Source organism: Alosa pseudoharengus, unplaced genomic scaffold, assembly GCF_046254945.1.
Source record: "Alosa pseudoharengus isolate Yale_2024_CS ecotype anadromous, Long Island Sound unplaced genomic scaffold, YU_APseudo_1.1 YU_APseudo_1.1_scf_6, whole genome shotgun sequence".
Classification (NCBI taxonomy): Eukaryota; Metazoa; Chordata; class Actinopteri; order Clupeiformes; family Clupeidae; genus Alosa; species Alosa pseudoharengus.
In genome coordinates, this window is record NW_027468848.1 from 26,613,016 (window position 1) to 26,630,550 (window position 17,535).

At 40.1% G+C, this 17,535-nt stretch overlaps 1 protein-coding gene across 3 annotated transcripts; it reads left to right on the forward strand.

The window, feature by feature from the left end:
- The first annotated feature begins 7,210 nt into the window (after positions 1-7,210).
- LOC143106302 (uncharacterized) lies at positions 7,211-17,429 on the forward strand. Of its 3 annotated transcripts, none has more exons than XM_076270560.1 (7): positions 7,211-7,385; positions 12,339-12,482; positions 12,699-12,746; positions 12,933-13,066; positions 13,201-13,447; positions 14,025-14,158; positions 14,293-17,429. In XM_076270560.1, exons 1-7 carry the CDS (start codon positions 7,379-7,381, stop codon positions 14,551-14,553), a joined length of 975 nt encoding a protein of 324 aa, XP_076126675.1. In that variant the 5' UTR covers positions 7,211-7,378; the 3' UTR covers positions 14,554-17,429. The 3 variants fall into 3 exon arrangements, with proteins under 3 accessions (XP_076126675.1, XP_076126677.1, XP_076126676.1); XM_076270562.1 differs by having other exon boundaries at positions 12,343-12,482; XM_076270561.1 differs by lacking the exon at positions 12,699-12,746.
- The last annotated feature ends 106 nt before the right edge of the window (positions 17,430-17,535 follow it).

Here is a 17,535-nt window from a genome sequence, read left to right on the forward strand (position 1 = left end):
ACATTAGGAGGGACATTGCCCCTCCTAGCCCATTCTAGATCCGGCCATGATGTCTTCCTTAAAGCAGAACGCCAGCGTTATTGAACTCATAGCCCTATCGAACAAGCTAATCATAAAAGTTCACCCCCCCCCCCCCCTAATTTATTTCAAAAAGTGAATATTTCAGAAATTTTAGATTCATTAGATATAAGGTGAAATATGTTCTGTTTTAATCTGGATGATTACATCTTACAGCTCATGAAAACTCCAAAATCAGTTTCTCAAAATATTAAAATAAAGAGGTTATAATACAGAAATGTTGACCTTTTGAAAAGAAATTAACTAATCTGACTAATCTAAAGTAGGCTAGTTAATTTATACACTCAATACTTGGTCGGGCTGATTTTGCTGCACCATTGGGACGTGGTATAATCAGCCTGTGTCACTGCTGAGGTGTTATGGAAGCCCAGGTTGCTCTGCTAGTGGTCTTTGTATTGGTGAGTCTGGTGCAGTGGCGTAACTATAGTAGGTGCAGCAAGTGCAGTCGCACCAGGGCCCGTGACCTCCCGGGGCCCGTCGTCGCTACCCCCGCCCTGCCTCCTTTTTTTTTTTTTTTTTAGAACTTTAGAATGTTAGAGCACGGAGAGTGAAGCGTCACTTTGACGATCTATCGAAAGATGAGCGCTTAACCGATGCAGAGAGATACTTCAAAGTGCAGGTATTTAATGCAACTCTGGACATCATAATCAGTCAGCTCTCCCAAAGATTTGCAAGTATGCGGGAAACTTGTCATGTGTTTGAGTCTTTACGTCCTATGACCCTTCAACTCGCAGGTGATGATGAACTGCTTGAAAAGGCAAGACGTTTGTCAGACCATTATAGCAGGGACATTGCACCGACATTCCCAACACAACTCCTCTCATTCAGGTGTTGCTTTAATTTCCTGAATTTCCCCTTGGGGATCAATAAAGTATTTATCTATCTATCTATCTATCTGCTTTAAAGCAGAGATTTCACAGAAGTCATCTATTTTTTAACTTGCCAAAATGCTGGTGGTTATGACAGTGTAACATCCACATTCGGGGAAGTGTGTACTCATGTTGTTTCTGACATTGCCTGTGACTGTGGCAACAGCTAAGCGATATTTTTCCAAACTCAAACTTATTAAGACCTATACCTAAGGAGCAGCATGGGGCAGGAGAGGCTCCGTGGGTTAGCTATCCTGTCCATTGAAAATAGAGAGCCAGAGCATTAAAATATGACGATTTTGCACAACGAAAGGCTAAGATGGCCTTCTTCTAATGGCCTAATTCACGCATATTGGGGATTGTATTTGAATGATTTTATTTGGTTTCTGGACGGTTAAATAAGTTAGGCTACATTAAGTTTTGTTTCTGCGCAGTGCGAGTTTATAAGCAAGCAATCTACGCTTGCAGTTTTAGCAGAACAGAGTTGAAGAGGCGCATTGAGTGTTCCCATAATTCCATGCGAGTTGATGTTAATGCAGTAATATCCCAGCGGGCACCGTGATGTCAATTTGATGTCAAGAATTAGTCAAGGTTTTGACCACCATGTTGAGCATCTATAATTTCATATTATTTTAGCATTACAAGCTATGGCTTGCTTGTGGTTGTAAAGACGTCCAACAAGGGATCAATAAAACATGTAGTCACTGGTCTATAAACTTGGGTCAATATGATTGATGTTAAATCAACGTTGATTTGATATCAAGAAAAAAGGCATAGGAAAAAGGGCGTCAAAATGATATGGAATTGACGTCATTGAATTGACCACCATATGAGAACCAATAATGTTAATAATCTTAATAGTAGTAATAATAGCCCACTAGGCTAATGTTACTATTGTTTTGACACTTCTACCATCCAGTCTGGTAATATAACAGACTAAAATGCCAACAGTAATCATTTTCACGATTGTTTTTAACGGATGCTTATCACCGCTTGATAAGCGCATGCGCACACACAGCAATTCCCATCCCCCACCCCTGATCAAATTCAAATTCGCGCAGCACTCTAGAATCTTCGCTGAGTTTGCTCCTTTTCAACTGCAGTCACCAGTGACTTCAACAATCAACCGTCACTTTTCTGTCATGCCTCGACTGAATGTGTAAGCTGTACAAACTCTGCCGTCATCATATCCCAGGTAAGAATTACAGTACTTTTGTATGCCAATTGAAAACGTGAATTTATTTGAAATATATTGTTTTCATAATGGAATGTTAATCAAAGCCGTTGGTCATGTTTAGAATTAGCTAGTGAGCTAACGCTAGCGATGTTAGCTGTTAATGTTAACTTTTCCAGTAGCAGACTAACTTCACTATTATGTGGAATATCTGTTTGTTTGCCTGTTTGTTAGTTTTAGAATGAAATATCAGGCCCAAGTAAGTTAGCTATACATTTAAAGTAACGTTAGCTACATTTAAAATGGCTGTTACCATGCAGGCTAGCAGACACAGATGAAAGTTGTTAACGTTAGAATTAATAACGGTTAACGTTAGCTCTAGCTACCTTGCGAACTTCCATGGGACATAGGTAACGTTAGGTCACTGTATTTAAACTTAATACGTGTAGTGCTAGTGTTGATACATAATATAGTGTTGCTATAACTGCAAAGAGGTCCTGTATGAATTAAGTAATATATATATATATATCAGTTATCTACCCACTGATTTAAGGAACTGCAGTTTAATATAGCCATGTTTTTTAACAGACCTGTCATTTAATGGATGTGATGGGTGGGTGGCACCTCAATATCATGCCCACAAGTAAAGGGATCTTTAGTTTGTGAAGGGTAGTGTTAGGCTACATGTTCTTCATTTCATAGCCCTTATTTGCCCCTTGTTTGATGTACCTGACTTGCTCTGAGGCATGTGTTAAGATGCATGTGAGTGTAGTAGTGCTTCAGTGATGGTCTTTTCATGTTCTGTGTGTTTTGCAACATATTAATCTTAGTCTCCCTCTGTTTGCAGGTGGTGTGTTGTGAGGATTGCTGCAGTAAGAACATTTGTGCATTCTGGAATATTCCAAATGTGTGCCACGTCCAAGCTCGCAAGAGAGTTCACTCACCAGGTAAAGACACACACACACACACACAATGTTATTTTGAAGTATTAAAAAACATTGTTGTTTTAGAATTTTCGAACGAAATGGTTGGTAATTAGCACGTTTACGAGTATAGTTTACATTCCGGTATGATGGCAGAAGTGTCTTTGTGTACTGTGTGCCAAAACTATACTATTTAGCATGGTTGTGCAGCTACTTCAAATACTGTAAGTATTGTAATTTATCTACCTATAACACTACCGTTAAGCGTGGGAAAAAAGTGGAGGTGGGGGTGGGGCGGGGATTGCATGGAAGGAGATGCATGCTATTTCAAGAGTTGAACACCCATTCACTTTACTTTTTTAGCACAGTTAATTTGGACTAAATGCATCAGTTTTTCGTATTTTTTTTTTTTTTTTTACATGGGTTCCTCTGAATTCCCCATCAAAAACTTTACAATAAACTCATATTTTTGTTCAGTCTCTCTCAAATTTGAAGGGTTTGTTACATAAACCATATATTTTTTGCATAAAACGTAAAAACTACTGCTAACGTAACGTTAATTTACCCACTGCATTACAGATATTGGTTTGTACCATCACTGTATTCAAGAGTTCGATGATGGAGAAAGTGAACTTTCTTTTGAGATTACACCTATCAAAGATTGTAGCCTTTACCGAAATAGTCACGCTGCCCCTCCATTTCAATTGTTGATGCGCCAAAAGTAGACCTATCATGCTTATCAAGTGTAACTCTCTGAAGACATCCTTAACTTGTGAGTGTTGGAATTGTTGCTAGGTAGTTCATTTAAGTTCACTCAAAATGTCAGGCCGATTGTATGGTGTGTGCGTCTCGTCACTGCTATGGCACGTTTACATGTTATCTGTCACTGCCAGCACGTTCTATACTCAGCGTCGTCCATCCTTGCAAATGGGTTCAGGTGAGGACATAGAGTTAAGTTGTAAACAATTGTAAAAATGATTGCCATAATCTGATTACACTCAAAAGACGTCTGGTTTTGGTACTCTACAAATTAATGTTTTACTTTTGTTATGCAATGTTAATGGTATACAGATTAAAACATGTTTTCAGTGTCTCTTTAGCTGAAAACTACTTCCAACACGCATGCCTCTTCCATGAATAGGCGCACTTAGCCTGGCTAACGTCAGACCTCATTGAGATAGGGTCTGGGAATTAGACATTAATTTTCTCGTATTTGAAACATGGTTTACGAATGCCCAGAGCCGTTTATTGGGCGCTACGAATGTCTATCAAATGCGTCTGTACATAGCTCATAACGGCTTCGGCGTGTCGTCATCGTCTTGCTGCCCTTCCTCCGTTCTGTGAATTGTTCCTTCGTTGAGGTGAAAACGAAGTCCATAGAATCCAGGCTGCCTAGCAGCGTGAATAAAATCGCGTGCGTAAGGCAGCATGGGAAAACCCAGGCTAAGGCACTCTAGTCCTTGAGCCACCCCCTAGTCCACCCACCCACCTACCCATCCGCCCCCCGGAAAAAAAAAAAAAAAAACTTGGGGGTGTCACTCCCGGGATTTTAAAAACAATTCTAGTTGCTCAACATCATGTCTGATTAGCAATAACTGCTATGAAACAGACATTACATTTTCTGGTCAGTGAGGTTTAAATTAATTAGTTCCTGAATCCTATCCCATTTAATGTGACTTCAGAGGGCTTGAGAGGGATAGGATTTAAACCGTGGCGGACCGCCATGCTTAAATAAATTTAGAGGAAACACTGGATATTCCTTTCCTTGTTCTACAACAACAACCTAATAACATGATCACGCTGATGGCTGATAGCTTTTGCTCTTCCCAAATACAAGTAGCCAGGTGAGATGTTTGCAACTACATTACTTTTTATCAATCCAGTTGCAGCAGGCCTAGTTCCAAACCACAATTGTTGAACTGTAATGAACTGCCCTATTTGTGATTGTTTTTAGAGATTCTAGAGGTTTTATACTAGTGCTGCCACTAACAACTAATAACTAATTTTGTTGTATAATCGCACTCCTCCTTGTCCACAGGTGGCAGCAGTGCGGTGGAGGCAGAGTGGCAGCAGTATGGTGGAGGCAGAGTGGCAGCAGAGCTGGCCTAAACAAAACAGTCTTCAGCCCTTGGAACCGCACCTGGCTCTTTGGCCCCAAGAACAAACCTTCCCGTCATAGGTGCCTCTGATAGTGCATCACTCACAAGAATGGTAACAAGAATGCACTTAAAGAATGCCCTGGCAGGAGCATCACATATGAATACTTTCACAGACAGTTGAAGTGCTTTGCCTCCATGAACAATGCCATCTTGCTGTAACTGCTGCAACTCCTGGAGAAAGTCACTTAAGTACTCTTCCTCTGAATTTGGTTTAGCAACTCCACAGTAGATGGCCACAATGAAAGGAGCAAAGTTGTGAAAGTTGCAGAGTATGGGCCACATTTGAAAGTTGGAGGATTTAAAAAGTGGCACACCATCAAAAAACGCAAATGTAGGTGCTCAACGATTCCTGGATGCTGAGACAAACGTTTGGTTTTGGAGTAGCATTGTCGAGAATGGTCAGAAAAATCTACCAAAAAGTTTGTAAATTAAAGGATGGAAAAAGTATGGGAATTTAAAATAGAAAATGTGTAGGAACCCTGTTAAAAGAAACCTTTTCTCTGTCTCTCTCCATTCAACTGGATCTCTCAATGTTCTCAATGTTCTCCAACATTCCATTACTTGTTACTACATTGTACATGTTGTCATACATTGTTCATATTTAGCCATATTTATTCTGCCCTTATAAGATAACTACTAATACACTGCACATATTTAATTTATATTACTCTAAACCACCTTCTATAAACCAACTGTATACTACTGTCTACGCGGCACTGTGTCTTGTCCTGTATATGCACCACCTGTCTATACTTTGTATATCACTTTTCTGCTTTTTTGCACTTGTAGTTAGACACAAACTGCATTTTGTTGTCTTTGTACTTGTATTCTGCACAAATAATCAAAATATATATGTCAATAAATGCTGATGTAATTTTGACATCAATGTTTGTCGCATTTATGTTTATTTGACATTGAAGCTTGATATTGAATATCAAAACAACATCAACATCTTGACATCAAATAGATGTAGAATTGACATCAAATGCCAACAAAGCTTGACATGGAAATGACATCTTGATGTAGAATAAATGTTGAATTGACATCAAAGCTTGACATTGAATGATATCAGAATAGCATCAAAACGACATCAACATCATGACATCTTGATGTCAAATAAATGTCGAATTGACATCAAAGCTTGACATTGAATGATATCAGAATAGCATCAAAACGACATCAACATCTTGACGTCAAATAAATGTTGAATTGACATCAAATGCCAACAAAGTATGACATCAAAATAACATCAAAACGACATCGCGGAGGTCAAAATATTGACGTCAAATTGACATCAGTACATTGACGTCGATACAACTTTCATTCTAGACCTGTTTCTAGACGTAATTTTGACGTCGATGTTTGATGTCATATTGATGTTGAATTGACATCAAATGCCCACTGGGATTAGATTACCCTGGCCTGCAGGCTGTTAATAAAATTATTTTTTTTAATGTTTTCACATGTAATGGATATGTAGTCGTGTGTTTTTTTATTTGAAATTGTAATCTGTAACTACTAAACTACTTCGGTGCCTCAGGCCCTTTGCATAAACAATTGAAGTCACCCTTAATGTGTATTGCATGTATCAGAGCTAATTCATCCTGGGCCGGAGTTCGTTGGTGGGGCACGCGTAGCGCTCTCGCACCTGGGCCCACCGTTGGTTTGTTATGCTACTAGTCTGTTGTCTCTCATTTGCCTCTTGACAATAAACCATAGATTCTCTATGGGGTTCAGGTCAGACGACTTGTCTGGTCAATCAAGCACAGACTCAGTGTTACCTTAGTAAACTAGTCACTAGCGGTTTTGACACTGTGGGCATGTACTAAGTCCTAGGTCTAGAAAAGAAAATCAGCATCTTCATAAAGCTTGTCAGCAGATTACACTGATCAATATCGCGGCTGTTGGGTGTTGAGCTACACTAGCCAATGGCGACGCACGCTTTCAAAGGTAAGAGTCCAGTCAATGCTCCCTTATTAGACATTCTCTGGCTCCACCTAGCTAGCCTACTGTATAGTCTGACGACGCGGGCTTTTTCTTCCTGATAGCGTTTTGTTTGTTTGTTGAGTGGTTTTAGAGGACGCAATTTTTGTTATGGTAGGCTAGATTTTTAAGACACATTATTCGGCTAGAGTAAATAAGCTACGGACTGACTAATTCGTCTTAATCATCACAATGGAGGGTAAGTTATGGTCCAGACTGGTTCATGAGGTTCATTCATTCATTGTGAAGCTGGATCCCAATGTCATCCAAAAATATTTAAAAAGAGTTTCTTTTGTGCCTTAAAAATGATCGTTTCTGCTGTTAAGGGTAAGGCGTTGAACCGGTTCATGGAACGAAAACGAAAACCAAAAACTTTTGCCATTTTGCTAGAAACAAAAACGAAACCAGAAACTTTATGATTTTTTAATGTTCCGGAACATAAACGATAAAAAAATAATAATAGTGGTAACTAGTTAATACCGGTTATTTTTTTGTTCCTTGGAAGGTTTGTGTCTTCAATGATTTTTGAAATTTGCGGGAAGAGGAGACGTCTTTTTGCAGCATCGTGTGTCAGGAAGGAGGCAGGATCAGCTAGAAAATTAAAATGTGACGTGCAACAGGGGGCGTGTAGAGTGATAGTCGTAGGCCTTATTATGACCGCCGCGCAGCGAAGCGTGGTTAGTATAGGTTTAGTCAGAATTTTTTTTTCTTTTCTTTTTCTTTTTCGCATGCCCAAATTTCTGTCAATGAGTCCCGGGTAACTGAAAGACCGGGGTACACGAAACTTGGTGGGCATGTAACCCCACATCCCACATGGATAGCATGGAACCATCGTTTTTCATTTTGATCTGTAGCCCCCCCCCCCCCCCCCGCTTGACTGGACCCCCCGAAAGGAGGGTAGGGCAGACACAGTTCTCTGTGAATATCTTGAGAACTGTAAGGCCTAGGATGACCATTTTTTTCCGTATGTTTGCCTCCAGGGGTCATGTTAACCCATTTCATGTGCACACATGTGCACAAACAGATACACACACACACACATACATTCACAGTAATCATACGTATGACACATACTCACACAGTAGACATATGTACGCTTGCATGCACAGGCACATACGCAGGCACACACACAAGCACGCACACACACACACACACACACTCACACACACACACACCCACACACATAACATAAACATAACACAAACAATCAAGAATTTCTCAGAATTATGAACAGGCAAGATGGAGGTGGGGTTGTATAAAATTAATTTTACATGTGAAATCTATGAACTAATCATGTTTTGGTACTTGTTGTCTAGCAGATACCAGTGAGAATTGAGTGTGGATAATGCAATTTAGTGAGACAGTTAGAATCATATAGGCCTTTCAGCGTGATTTCTTCTTTCTGGACTGGGCGGCGGTCATATTTTGTACCGCTCTGCGGTACATCTAGTTATACGGGGGCCTTCAGATGCAGCAGGTGTGTGATTTCCAAAACCATAGCGGGAGAACCGACTGCACTTTGGTTAGCTTGCATTTGTAGGCTACCCTACAAATGCAAGTGAAGTTGCTTTGCTGTTGCTTAGAATGTTAGATTCTTGCGATCGATGTCTCCAGACAATAAAAATTAATTTGGAAGGGAAATTGAAGAGAAGAGTTGCCCCCTGCGTTGGCCGTGATTCCCCTTTGAAAATCGGAGGGTCACAGGCTACTGTGGCCTTGGTCAGTGGCGCCGCCAGCCGTAATCCTTGCGCACAATTTTTCAACGTTTTTTTTCATGAAATCATTCAATATTACAACAATGAAAATAGCTTGTGTACTGTCTTAATTGAAACATGCTTCGCGCACAAATTGGCTGCCCGCGGGCCGGGTCGGGTCATTTGTACTGGCCCTTTGAAAAAAAATAAAAATTAAGCTCTAGCAAGCGCATGAGCTGTTCTCCACTCTTGCATCTCTCGCTCGCTTTAATCCTGCAGCCACTGCACCTCAGCCCATTGCACAAGTTAGACTACATTACAATTCATTACATTTGTACGTAAGTTGAACGTAGTTTAGTTTCAACCTAAATTGGCACTACGTTGGAGTTTATGAACTACTAATATTTAACAGGTTGCACCACACAAATAGTTTCTGTCAACAATATCGCAAAAAAAACACGGGCACAATTTCTGCAAAACTTGGTGGAAAGGTGGAGCAGATCCGACTCAAAGGGAATTTCAAAGTATTTCTATATAGTAGCCTGCCTATTTTTTTTCGCAACGATAGCGAGTCTCTCTGTGTCCATTTAGCGAATTATGAATTTGTGCGTAGGCTATTGCCGTTGTCCTTCATTTCTTCACGTCTTACAACATAATGCAATAATAGTCTAGTGAAGTCAGAAATGAGCCTGTCTAAAGGCCTCTTGGAAATCATGTGGCATGTCACATTAAATGCGCACTCAATTGCGATTTGAAGCAAAAAGTATCACCAATATAGCCTAGAAATCTAGACGCACCCTAGCGGCGGCAAATTAATTTGCTCAGCCTGTACGTCTAGTAGCAAACCATAGGGATTTCTATTGGCAGACGCCGTGGACTTCATCCAATCACAGCGCTCTATTTTGTTAGAGAGTCTTAAGGCGGGCTTAACAGGATGACGACAGTCCTACGACGGTGAACAACAAGGAAGGTGGCTATGGCGAACGAAGAGCGGTTGTTTGAATCGGCGTTGGCGTCAACTTTGGAGGAGTTGGACTTGTGCTTTTCTTTGAAAGTTGAGCAACACAATGCACTTAAGTCATTCCTTTTGAAGAAGGATATATTTGCTCTGGCCACGTCATCCTGCTTTTTGTTCTGATTGGTCGTAGCGCTGGCCTATTGCATGCCTAGGCAGTTTGAAATACAATTCTCTGCCCGCTCCTTGGATTAAGCGAGGTGAATGGGTCGATTCCAGACTATACATTTCAATGATATAGGATAAATGTGGCGACGGCAAAACTTGTTGTGGTTAAAGTGAATCGTAGACTAGGCTATATAATAACCAAAGAAAGTGAAGGAGATGATTTGCACCTCCGTTCACCAAATAAAGGCCGTGGTTGTGTTTCTACAATATGTTGGCACAAAACGTAATTTCTGTCAGAAACCAAGTAGGCTAAACATTTTCATTGTCATCGTGAACTATGCCCATGCTCAGTAGGCTATGTTTTTTCATTTATTCAAGCAGTGACATTTGGTATAATGCATGGGGTAACGTGTGCGTCAGAAAAAAGATGGGCCTGTCCCTCTCAAAACATATTAAAATAGTGCGATTAGCATCCAGAAAAGAAAAAAATCCCGGGGGAGACTAGCCTGACGTAGTAATACTCAATTCTAGTCAGAATATGAGTCTGATACTGCTCCATTGGGACATAATAATGGGGCGTGTTTCAACCGGTACAGGGGGGGGAATGCCTCTGCACTCAATTGGATAGACCTAACCAATCAGAGCAACGAAATAGCTTACCATGAGGTGTAGGAAGAAAACACACGAACCAGCCTTCTTCTCCACAAATGCCTCATGGTCTTTTGTAAAAGTTAGTGCCGTCAATAACTCCTAGCCTACAACACTCATTAGCGAAATCTAAGAGATACGTAGTAGGGTAGAAGTGTTTCCCACAGAATTGAATTCCATTTGTGGTGGTTGGTTTGCAGAATTAACTTGAATACAACAGTTTTTAACAATTAGCACTGTGTGGTTATGGTGCTAACCAGATTTAAGCACAATTTAGTACAACCTGGAAAATCATTATGTGGTGGTCAATGTTGATATTGTGGTGGGCCGCCACAAATAAGTCAATGTATGGGAAACACTGGGTAGGCTATTAGGAAAAAACTGATAGCCTATATCCCCTCCGTTTTTAAAAATAATTCTGTTGAACACTGATATGCTACAAACATGTTAAACAGCTCGGAGAGGCTGTCGCAAATCCCTCGAACAGGTGGTCAATCAGAGATTTCAAGTGAACGAGGGAACATGTCGCAATGCAACAGCGCTGTTTTCCCTTGATGAAAGTGAAACCACGAGTTTTCCCACATCTCAAAGTTTTCAGAAATAATCGTTTTCAGTGATAAAACCTCATTAAATAATATGCATTTTCCATATGGGGTCTTAAAAGCCATGTATCCTTCTAGCCACAGCGTTTTTGTTTCAAACATAAGCCTAATCTAAGCGTGCTCAGATGACGTGATGACGCTGAAGGCGCTGTTGCTCACCTGTCCATCATCGTAAAGCCCGATTTGATTGGTCCGCCCGATCTAGGGCGAGCAAACTTGCTCCACAATGGAGCAATGCCAGACCGAACTTCCCGACCTCAAATGTTGTGGGCGGGACTAAGTTCGGAATGGCACCCAGGTTAGGGGGAGACACCCCCGGACCCCCGTGTTATTATTATTATTATTATTATTATTATTAAGCTATTTTGACTGGCCTGCCCCCACTGCTAAAAAAAATTTAGAGGTCACAGTCATCTCATTTAAATGGTGGGGAAAATGTAACAAGTAGGCCTATACGTCAGAAGAGCTACATATGCGACTGATTACACATTTAATTCACCTGAACAGTGTTTGAATCCTGTTTGTACTCAATGGAAATCTTGGACCTAGCAGTTACTGTGCAAAGCACAGATTCCATTACTGTTATCTTATCAAAAATTTCATTCCATATTAGCCATCAACAACCAGTTAAAGATGTTATGCATGTACAAAATACAACATTTGAACACCCATATTGCTGCTGTTGTAGCCTACTTCATTGTATCTACAGCTGTAATGTGATTACTCATATTTCAAGCCGCATTTCTCCGGCCCCTCAGTTGTGATGCTTTTCATGAACTGGCCCCCATTACAAACTAATTGAATAGCCCTAATTGCCACATCCCTGGGCGCATTGTTTAATAAAAGAGAAGCGCATGGCGAAAAATTCTAGTGTAAGATAAGAATATGCTATGCGCTGCGTTTCTGAGTGTCAAAATAGGGCCCCATATCTTTTATTGTCTGGTTACCGCCCATAAATGCCCGTATGTGGCAGTTGTTGGTGGTTAAAGTGCATCACACACCTTGTGTTTGCAGGTGATTTTCAACTAATCAGCTATCTGTTAGCTAATCAGTGATTTTTATTAATTAATGTATTTTTTACACAGAAAGAAGGAGGACCTCAACATTGGGAGGTGTTTCCCCTGATGTTCTGAACATGAATTTCCATGCTGAAGGTGGAAGTGTTCTTTTAATACCTGTTATCAACGGAAGTCATGTTGGAGGGGGTGTTTCTGGTTTGATGAATGGTGGTAGGTGCTTCAATAATGGAATTTAGTTTGGTCGATGCAATGTTTTTATTAGAAGTTTAGTTTAGTTTTTGGTAGTTATTAAGACATTTTACGCAAGACGGTAGCCAATGCATAAAGCTAATATGATCGATGCCCATTATTTTTGTCTTGAAACATAAAACGGTCTCATTCTGCTACTGCCTCAGATATTTCTTTTGTCAATATCTTTGTATCTAGTAATGGAATCAGCTGTACGTCGCCGGGCAAAAGAGCCAGGGCAGCCAGGTGATCGAGGCATTTGAGCTTTTACCTATTACATCCCCAGACTTCCGCTGAAGCTGCCTAACTTAAAACATTTTTTGAGCTCATTGATTCGAGATTTGGCATACCCATGTTGTATATTCTCCTGATGGCCTACTTTTTCTTGACAGACCATTAATTAAAAAGTGAGTGTGATTCTTGTCCATACAGACTTTGCAGAGCCGGCTCCTAAAAGGGCTCGTGTGAACCCTGATGTGATGAAGGCAACAAAGTCCCAGGAAAGCTTAAAGTCCAAGATTGTCACCTCTGTTTCAGAGGTCAAACATTGCGCTGTGGATGACTTGGTGAGTTCTGAAGATTTAAATGTTTTCCCCATCAGTCAATAGGAGGAAAACACAGGATATTTGATTATTCATTTATTTACCCTACTACTTCAAATCATTTAACAATTTTATTTTTCTCTTTCTCTTTATTTAAGATCACAATCCAAGGGCAAATCAAGTCTGGACAAAAGGGACAACTTAAATATGTTCCGGGAAGGAAACAGGAGATGATGATGAAAGAATACCTTCTGGCTGACCACAGTGCCTTAATCACTCTCACTGTGTGGGGTGACAAGTGGACCATCTGCAAAGGAGGCTGGTACACGTTCTGCAATGTCAAAGTGAAATTATTTGAGGGCCAAAAAAAGCTAACATTCACGGCACACACAAAAATGACTAAGTGTAAGTGTAAATATACAAACTTTATGTTGACAGTGTAACTGCGAACGCTTCCCATAGGAATGAATGTAAAACATACCCTCCAAAACGAGACCTCCCGAAATGCAGAAAAATGTACTAAATTGAAATCAGACAACGTTGTTACCTTTGGTAGATTATAGGGTAGCTGTGATATAAATGCTATGACGAAAATCGAAGTGTAAATATACAGACTTTATGTTGAAAGTGTAACTGTGATGTCCATTAGAATGCATTGAAATGAATGAAGTGCAGATCATGTAACCCCCAAAGTTACGCCATCACCAAATTGCGTTAAAAAACCCTGCTAATACCAAAAACGACAAAAACTGGCATTTAACACCATTTGGAGACATTTTTTAAAATTATACATATCTTGAGTGCTTTATGTACCCATTAATCGACAGTGGTGGTTAACCTGCAACACGGCCTTTAAAACATTTTTTGAGCTCATTGATTCAACATTTGGTATACCCATGTTGTATATCCTCCTGATGGCCTACTTTTCCTTTTCCTTGACAGACCATTAATTAAAAAGTGAGTGTGATTCTTGTCCAAACAGGCTTTGCAGAGCCGGCTCCTAAAAGGGCTCGTGTGAACCCTGATGTGATGAAGGCAACAAAGTCCCAGGAAAGCTTAAAGTCCAAGATTGTCACCTCTGTTTCAGAGGTCACACATTGCGCTGTGGATGACTTGGTGAGTTCTGAAGATTTACATTTTCCCCATCAGTCAATAGGAGGAAAACACAGGATATTTGATTATTCATTTATTTATACTAATACTTTTAAAATCATTTAACAATTTTATTTTTCTCTTTCTCATTATTTAAGATCACAATCCAAGGGCAAATCATGTCTGGAGAAAATGGACAACTTAAATATGTTCCGGGAAGGAAACGGAAGATGATGATGAAAGAGTACCTTCTGGCTGACCACAGTGCCTTAATCACTCTCACTGTGTGGGGTGACAAGCGGACCATCTGCAAAGGAGGCTGGTACAAGTTCTGCAATGTCAAAGTGAAATTATTTGAGGGCAAAAAAAAGCTGACATTTACACCACACACAAAAATTACTGAGATCCCAACCCCATGAAAACGATGCAGATGTTTGCCACTACAAACACAGCGACAAGTCTAAGGTGGTAGGTGGTGTGGAACCAGCACTTTTGCATCTGTGATAAAGAGCTACCTTTGATGCGTCCAGATTGCACTTCTGTGTGGTGCTCTGTCTGCAAAAACACGTCTTGGCACCGTCTGTGGTGAATGTAAAAAATGTCCTGTTCCTGAATTCTGTGTGGAACCAGAATATATATATATATATATATATATATATATATATATTTATTCCACTGCTTGGTTGAATTTCCCATTGTCCTACGTAATTTAGAACGACCATTAACCGTATGTTATCTGCACACCTATGAAGTAGATCCATTTTTTTGGCCGTATCACACTTGTATATTAATTCGCCGAACTCGTTGTGAAGTTTAAATGAACTGTCACGTTGCATCCGAGCTGTAAAATGCAGACGTTCAGAACATTGCAACATTGTAGCATATGACGGAGGTGTCTTTTAGCTAGATGGATGACAGCAGGCTAAGTAAAAGCGATGTTTCAAAGCTAAAGTTCATCAGAATCTTGGGATACGCCCGCTTGACAACGGGAGAGATAGAACTAACGACTGGCCTTTGGCCGTAGCAACCATCCATTTAGAACTAGTAACGGCAGTTTGTCCTGTGAGTTGAGAAATTAGTTGTTATGTGTCGGAAGAAATTAGTTCTACAAACAAGACAGTTTTAGCAATTAAAACGTTTAAATTGTAACAGAAAATGAACACAACGCAAGTGGCAACAGTGGAATAAGCGGGATAATGGACTCCACGGTGGTCTGTTCACAGAAGTTAATGCACTAGGAGGTTTAAACGGCCCTCCGCTTCGCGTCGGGGCCGTTTTACAACCTCGACCGTGCATTAACTTCTGTGAACAGACCACCGTGTCGTCCATTATCCCATGGTCGTTCTAAATTACGTAGGACAATGGGAAATTCAACCAAGCAGTGGATATATATATATATATACTGTATATGTATGTATGTATAGATAGATAGATAGATAGATAGAGAGAGAGAGAGTTTAAGTTTGTGTTTGGTAGTTGACCCTTTCATTTATTATTAATTTTCATTATTATTATTAGTTTTCGAGCTGCCATGCTAGCATCTACCGTTAGGTGCCTGGAGTCTGGATTGAGTGCTAAGGAACTCTGATGACAGCGTCAATAACCATGAAACAACAACATGTCTAGGACCACCGAGTTGATAATCGGCAGGGTCGCCCATCACGACTTCGGACTGTCTTGCTCTCCAGACTGCCACTGAATTCTCCGGGTTGGTCAGTTATAAAGAACTTTGTTGGCGTTGCATCGGTTGTGAAGACACAGCTGTGTGCAGTTTTCACGCGGGTCATCATTGGCCTTGGACATTTTCAGCTGGTTTGGAAATTGGACTAGTTTAACATGATTTTTTTTTCTTTTGAAATTGATTTTCTTTTTACTTTTTATTTGTTAATTTGTCTTTTGTCTCTCTTGTATGTCTTGCTGTCACGGGTACGCTGGTGACTACGCCGCTCCATCCAGCATCTTTTGTCTTTTTGTTATGTGTCTTGTTTGTGGAGCGCTTTGGGTTGTACTCTGTGCATGTTAAATGCACTATAAAAATAAAACTGACTTGACTAGGTATATTCTGTAATCATTGTTATTATTTAAATACTATCACTTTGAATCAATCCCGTCGCAAACACCCATGTTCTTAGAACGCACATTTGTTATTGTTTGTTTAATTCTGTTATTTCTGTTGAGGGCTTTACAAGTACGGAGCAACACAATTTTCTTACTGTAGCATATGTTTAAGAATTAGAAAGTTTTAATGTACTGTTATGAATGACACATTGGACAATTGTAATAAACCCCTTTCTGTTGACTCATGGCCCGCCAAGCACTTTAATCTGGCCCGCCGAGCATTTCATTTGGTTATCAGGCTGCTCGCTATTTTTTTTTCTTGCAGTAGAAACGAAGTTGGTTAGCTTTGCAAACTTCTCACTCTTCTTAGAGAACGTTTACAATGTCAATGTCAAAACATCATGTAACAGAGATGACCGGCCTACTCTTTGCAGCAGATTGATCTAACTTGAACGTTATGCTACTCCATTTAATTGTGGTGATCTGTTTTATGTGATTATTTAGTGATAGGTCCTGGTCAATTATAACCCCTAGATTTTTAACACTTGTGGATGAGGTCCCGCCTGACGAAGGGCCACAATGAAGTGGAAGATCACTATATGTAGCCTGTGATGAGGATAGGATGTCCCTCATCTTTTTAGGACCTAAAACCATAACTTCTGTTTTATCTGAGTTCAAAAGCAGGAAGTTGTTCGTCATCCATGTTTTTATATCTCTTATACATGTGTCAAGTGTGGCTAACGGGGTTAATTCATCAGGTTTTATGGAGAGGTATAATTGTGTATCATCTGCATAAGAATTGAAATGAATGCCATGTTTCCTAATTTCAGAACCTAGGGGAAGCATATAAAGAGAAAATAACAGGGGCCCCAGTACTGAGCCTTGAGGCACTCCATATTTTACCATTGTCTGGGTAGATGGTTCATTATGGACCTGTACGAATGGTCGATGGTTAGAAAGGTACAGTATGATTCTAAACCAAGCGAGTGCTGAGTCTCTGATGCCTATGGAATGTTCAAGCCTATGAAGTAGTATGTCATGGTCTAATTGTCTAATGATTGTCTAATGTGACTCACTATGCACATGCACTTTACACACTGGGATTTTTAATCAGTACTACGTATGTAAATTGATTAATTGAATGGACTGATTGTTTTATGTGACTCACATGTGAATAAGGACAAGTGGGGATTTATGATGGTGCATTATGAAACACTTGTTTGTAGCCCGAGGAAGAGCCAGGGGCTTGAAACGTTACACGAAAAATAAAAAATAAAACTATCAAGGGAGCTATATGGTGTGCGGATCACTCTCTTTTACCTTTGAAGTCATACTTTTCTGAT

Excerpts from the sequence above, each read along its gene's own strand:
- LOC143106302 (XM_076270560.1), top strand. Across the intron at positions 12,483-12,698 it reads TTCTGGTTTGATGAATGGTG|TAATGGAATCAGCTGTACGT; the intron begins GTAGGTGCTTCA and ends CTTTGTATCTAG. Across the intron at positions 12,747-12,932 it reads AAAAGAGCCAGGGCAGCCAG|ACTTTGCAGAGCCGGCTCCT; the intron begins GTGATCGAGGCA and ends TTGTCCATACAG.